The sequence below is a fragment of the Dermacentor silvarum genome, chromosome 1 (genome assembly GCF_013339745.2).
Source record: "Dermacentor silvarum isolate Dsil-2018 chromosome 1, BIME_Dsil_1.4, whole genome shotgun sequence".
In the NCBI taxonomy this organism is placed as follows: domain Eukaryota; kingdom Metazoa; phylum Arthropoda; class Arachnida; order Ixodida; family Ixodidae; genus Dermacentor; species Dermacentor silvarum.
This window is the reverse complement of record NC_051154.1, coordinates 241,605,634-241,611,633: the sequence shown is the minus strand read 5'-3', so window position 1 is coordinate 241,611,633 and position 6,000 is coordinate 241,605,634. Positions and strand designations below refer to the sequence as shown.

Below are 6,000 nucleotides of genomic sequence, written 5' to 3'. Positions count from 1 at the left end.
GATGTAAAACTAATAAGCATGGTTGATGTAAGGATGGATAGAAATATCCCGGCGACCAGATCAAGTCACACTTCTTGTGCCGCAGCATATTGTTTTTTTTTTCTTATGTCTCTGAGACGTGGCGGCGAAGATGAACCTTTTACACGCACTACTAGCGCTTGCCGCGGGAGCGACACTTCAGGGAAATGAGCGTCAACAGCGGTCGCCGCGTGGCTCCTTGCGCCTCAACGCGTGTTACGCGCCTTAAATTGCCAACGTGCCGATGCTCAGCAGGATTCCACTCGTCGTACTAACGCACTTTCTTTTGGCGCAGATCCCTGGCTCAGCATATCAAAATCAGTTACATTAATTCAAGAATATGTACGACTGCCTGTGTTCTTCCTTTCTTTCTCCTGAAAAAAAAAAAAAAAAACAGCTCCCGCGCAATGCTTTCTCGCACACCAGCACTTGTCTTTATTGAAAATTTAACTACTTACTGCCTTTCGGATTGACTTTTTCTTCAAGCGCGTTATGCAAATGTACAGAAGGAAATGTTTACCGCAGGAATCAAAATATTGTTTTGTTTCCTTCTGCCACCTTCACTTTCGTTGAGAACTGATTTATTGTGCCTGCCTGCTTCATTTACCTACTTTTCTTGCGCAGTGATAGTGTTTTTCGCTGCTGACCTTTCACAAAGGGCCCTAATCCGTCTTAAGCGAGATTCCAATAGCGGAACAGCAGCAGCACAAGGTGGAGCTTCCGCGGAGACCTGATGCGCAGATACAAGTTCGGAGATCCGGGGACACTATCCAGCTATCGTCGGTGCAATTGCGCCATCGCAAAGACATTACTCGCGGGCGCGTTAATCCAGGCGGGGAGCCACGCGGCTGCTCTTGCGGCGTCAGAAATGACCCCCTGGTAGTCGTACACTCTGGGCGGCCACATATATTGTACATCGCCTCGTCTCGCGCAGCCGCCCCGCGCGTTCAATGTGGCGTGCCGCTGTCGTGCCGCACACACGACGTGGTGCGCCGGAGAACCCCGTTAAACGTCGTCGTCGTCGTCATCGTCGTCATCGTTCTTGCGCGTCACGTACTTCGCACAAGTCCAAAATAAAGAGTCCACAAGGCGGACACAAGATCTTTGGTTTTCGCGAGGAACCGATCACCACCGACGCGCGGTTCTCCCGTCGACGCGCCACACTCGTCCGCCGGCGGCTGCCTCCGCCGCGGTTTCCTCGTCTGTCTGTCCCGATCAGGCACCATCATCTCCACACGGGGAACGACGCAAGTTAAAAGTTGGCGGCCAAGTCCGGAGCCTGCGCAAGGTGGTCGCCGCCGTCACCGCTGCCTCTGCCGCCTCGGCGCTCGGGCCTCGGGTCCGTTGTTGGTGCTCTGCTGCACTCCGCAGTGCTTGCACGAGTCAGCGGAGCAATGGCGGAGGCCTGCCTGGCGGCAGAGCATGGGGGGCGTTGCTGTCCCGTGGACGCGGTCGGCGGGCCTTAGGCGTCCCGCAGGTGTCAGCAGCGCTCGCCCTTGTACGCGTTGGGGCTGAGCGGACCCGCACTGCTCAGGCCCGTGCCGGCCGACCCGGTCCTGGCGCTATGGGCGTAGTAGTAGGACGGGTCTGCGATGCGGGAACGGAGGGGGAGAGGGAGGAGAAGAAAACAATGACGTGGCGGGTGAGATATACGGCCAAAGCACAGTCAGCCATCACTGCTCTTCGAAAGATGCGAAAACGGTACTGAAAATATTGCGAGCATGCTTCACCGCACGCCACAGCTCTATGAAGGGGAAGGTGTCTTGCCAATTTCTGCAGGACGTGAGTCATTGTCGGGATAATGTAACGATTATATTCCAACGCTATTCCTTTTCGCGCTTCGTCAGTGCTCAGAGCACTGCTCCGCCCACGTTATTAACGGGATCGACTGTTTGCGAACTGTGACTGATAAGAGAGGAATAGACTCGAGCGAAAAGAATCCTTAGATTATACCAACAGCGTGCACTGCGGTGAAGCTTGATAGCAATATTTTGAATATACTGTCTTTCCACATAACATCTTTTTTACCCCTTTTCTTTCTTGCATGTCCCACATATGCACATTGACCAGCTTTAATTAGCTCGTCCATGCTACTTAGGCAAAGGCACGTGCGATATATCACTTGACTTATTGCAAAAGACACACGGGACGGTACCGTTCGAAACCCTTTCACGAAGATTAGTCCGCATTTCCACACAGAACAGCTCTGTTCGGCGTACTTACACAAAAGTATGCACAAAATAGCAGCTACTATTAGTTACTAGTTACTATTATGAATAAAATACACGCGCCAGTGCGGTCCTATATGTTCGCACAAACATTATGCCTGGATTTGGAACATGAGTATTACGCTGTTGGTGACGTTCAGCTGATTCTCAAGCCAGTCCTATAGAAGACTTTCAAGCGACGTTTATGCTCAAAATTTGAGGCAGAGTAAGATTACCGGCAACGTTAACATTAGAATGCACGACGAGTGGAATGCAACACGAATACGCTTGAACTGCTTGCTAAAGCGCTGATCATGCCGACAGCACTGACGACACAACTTTTCTTTCTCGTCAAGTGCTTCCACTAAGCTGGCATGTAGCAGCACTGCGGTGAACTCCATGCCATGTTTTGCACATACCCGTAACCGACCATTACAAATCACAAGTGACGATTCTACGCAATTCTACGTGTGTTCTAATAGAAATCTCCTAACTGTATTGGTTACAGCCAAGTGTATAATAATATGCATTATACTATAGTCCTTTCCAAGGACTACTACTACATGTTGACTGTCTACTAAATGTTGATGACAATTCTGACCTGTACTGTAAGTTACTCTACGCTTGTGCGTTTGGGGCTTATGGCGTTTGTGGACGATCGAAGGAAAGACAAGTGCTTCTTGTGTGGCGAACCAGCATGGACAAAAGTTTTCGCGCACACTGCATGCAGTGAAGGAATTTGCGACCTAATCATTACGCGGAAAGGAAAGGGGTGTAAAAATAAAGGCAAGCGGACCCAGTTAGGGCGCACTCGGGGGCCCACTCACTGATGATTCCGCTGGAGCCGTAGCCGTAGGCGCCGTATGCTGCTGCCGAAGAGTACTGCGTGTAGGGCGACGCGTAGGCGTAGTCGGCGCCGGGGATGCCCGCCACCGCAGAGCTGGCAACTGCGCTGCCCGTCACTGCGAAAGGAAAGAAGCGAGCGGCACGGTTAGACAATGCCGGAATCACCAGCAGCGAAGATTTTCAATCACAGTATAGCCACAATCGAAAACCAGAAATAGGATTTCGCTAATCGAATGCAGATAGCAACAAGAACGTATAGCGCAGGGGTAACAGCGCGTGCAACGTGAAATGTACAGAAACAAGTTTATTTTGTCATTCTCATTAAAAAAAAGAAAAAAAGATCCTAATCAATTAGGTTCACAGGAAATACTCAAGGTGGCGTGAGATTCTTGAAATGGAAAGTGGGCCTTCAACTGAAAGTAGTACGAAACTCATACGTCTTCCCCGGAAAGAAAGCCTCGCAGTTGAAGAAAAATTTGGAGATCGCCAGGGGTGTCGAACCAAAGAACATCCCATTTCGAGAGAACTCGCACCACCAACTGGCTGGGCGAGGGCAAACTCTACGACGACTCAAACGGTTAGGCAAAATTAACATTTCTTGCTACTTTCTGGTGGATGCCAATTTTCCCTCTAGACAAAATAAAGCTTTGAAGGCACTGTATTATATCCGACTCGCTTTGGTGTACGCGTATATCGCTGCTACAACAGGGTGTTGAAGGGACACTAAAGAGAAATACAAAAGTGAATTAAAGCTGCCAGAGCATTCACTCAAAAAGGTGTATCTGCATTTCTCTAGCGGTAAGAAGGGCGATTATTAGCGGAGGAGAATCAATGCCAAACTAGCGCCAGAACCGTGACATCAGCGATACGCCACGGATATCGCGGTATTTTTTGCCCTTTTTGAGGCCATATTTACGGAGGAAAAGTTCCGAAAAAAGTTTCATCTTTGTTGTTGTTGAGCCTACTTCTGCATGCAACGTGATTCTTTTATGTCAATAAACAATTAACTTGCCCAGATCAGACACTGTGTAAGAAATTACGACGCCACGGACTGTGCGAGATGTACAAGCTGGCATCGCCACCTATACCTTCAGCTTTGTTTTGGTTGTTTTCGTTCTTTCGGCTTAGCCGAGCTTCCCCCTTACAGCAAGACCGGCATATTTGGCTCTGCAGAGGTGCAGTCTACCAACACATATAGCATAATATGTATCTTCAGTGTCCCTTTGACGAAACTCTTTTTTTAATCGCAGTCACTCTGGGATGCGTGCATGAGTTTTACGTGGCTACAGGTTTGCGAAGATAAACTTGAATATGGCGTACGCTGACATCGACAAATATGCACTCTAATTAGCAGGTTGTATCAACTTGTCAAATGCCACACGTTTCTCTCAGTGCGTACTTCTCCCAAGGAAGGAAGGATCGAAAGAGTGGAGAAGGAAAGGCAGGGAAGTTAACCAGTTTAAGCGTACGCGTAGCGTACGGGCTCACATACACAATGGGTGTATATAATAGAGCGCAGAGACATCAAGACGTTAATCTGTGGAGGAGCGAATTTCGTCCAAAATACATTTCTGAGAAACTATTAGCCCAAAACAGCGAAACGCATGTATCCGTCTTTCTCGCTTTTTTTTTTTTTTGAGTACTCATAAGTCATGCGTTCCAGGAGAATATCGCGGACTGAAGATTTGTCCATCTGAAAGGGCAGAACTGCAGCGCTCGGATCAAGAGAAGATATGTGCTCGCTATGGCCACTATACGCACAAGTAGCGCCAACGGCGTCGTAAAGCACTCTGTTCGTCATTAATCTCCTTTTCAATATTTTTTGTGATAGTTCTCCGTTTCTGATCCGGTTTCTATACGACGTCGCTGAGGGGGAAAGCCACCATTGTTTTGACCTAACTGCGCGGGACAACCACAGCTGCACCTATCGGGAACGATCCGGTGCTCATGAAGCGTTATACGGCTGTTACAGCCTGCAACTGCAAAAATGCTGACATCACCTGCTAGGGATTCCGGGAGAATTTAAACCACAACAGGCACACGCCTGTAATAGCGCTCAATGCCCACGACGCATCCATCCAGGACCATCGATGATCATAACGCGCCGGTACTCAGTCACGTCAGAAGCTGGACGCCTGCATGTGCCTCAAGACGAGCGCTGAATTTTCGAAGAATAAATAGCAGCATTTCCTACTGAAAACTGCTTCCTCCGCTCGCTAGACTGCGCTGGTTGCCCACAGTATAGTACAAGGCCTGGGCTTGGAGCTTCGACGTCATATACAAGTGGTCTGATGTTTCCATTGCAAAGCCTGGGCGTGATAAACGCCTGATCACGATAAATACCGCGGCTCGCTTTTCGCCGTTTATTGGACATTTTCTCGCTATTTTGTTGTACAGACTGTCGTGATGTCGCGGCTCGCAGCTCAATGAACTTGTGTTACTGAGGCCATGTTGAAAAGCGGAGCACTCTCGCATGCTCTTCGGTGATAAAGCCGACAACAAATACGCATCAAGGGCTACACATTACAGGCTCTATCTACACAAGCGGGTATGATAGATTGATGAAAAATAAGGAAATCTTCGGAGACGAACAAACTGCAGCTTAGACGAAAGCTGTTGCGGATGCTTCGGTGACCATCTCAATGGAGCAAATAGCAAGACACACCTGTGCAGTGCTACGAAAATTACAGCGGATGTACGTGAACTCTTTAACGGCAAGCCCAAGAAATCGTGTTTGTCTCCTTCTTAGAATTGTGACATATCGAGGGAGCCGGCGCAGCATTTCTGTCCGTTAGAGTTCGCCAAGCTCAATCTCTGTGGCTTGGTGCCATTCGTGGAGACATTTGTATCTTTATCTGTCGAAGACTCGACTCCCACCCTCTCTTTCTTTATAAAATTATTTTTTTCTTGGTCTTGTGTGACACTGCCT

General features: G+C 48.8%; 1 protein-coding gene across 5 annotated transcripts in view; it reads right to left on the bottom strand.

Annotated features, from left to right (window-relative positions):
• Window positions 1-650: 650 nt before the first annotated feature.
• Window positions 651-6,000, bottom strand: part of LOC119436999 (paired box protein Pax-5) — a 202,856-nt gene continuing 197,506 nt past the window's right edge. For all 5 annotated transcript variants that reach the window (XM_037704049.2, XM_037704052.2, XM_037704051.2 and 2 more), the window contains 2 exons: window positions 3,053-3,187; window positions 651-1,605 (listed from right to left, as the gene is read on the bottom strand). In XM_037704049.2, coding sequence (XP_037559977.1) covers window positions 1,499-1,605; window positions 3,053-3,187 — 242 coding nt within the window. In that variant the 3' untranslated portion in view covers window positions 651-1,498. The remainder of the gene's footprint in view (window positions 1,606-3,052; window positions 3,188-6,000) is intronic.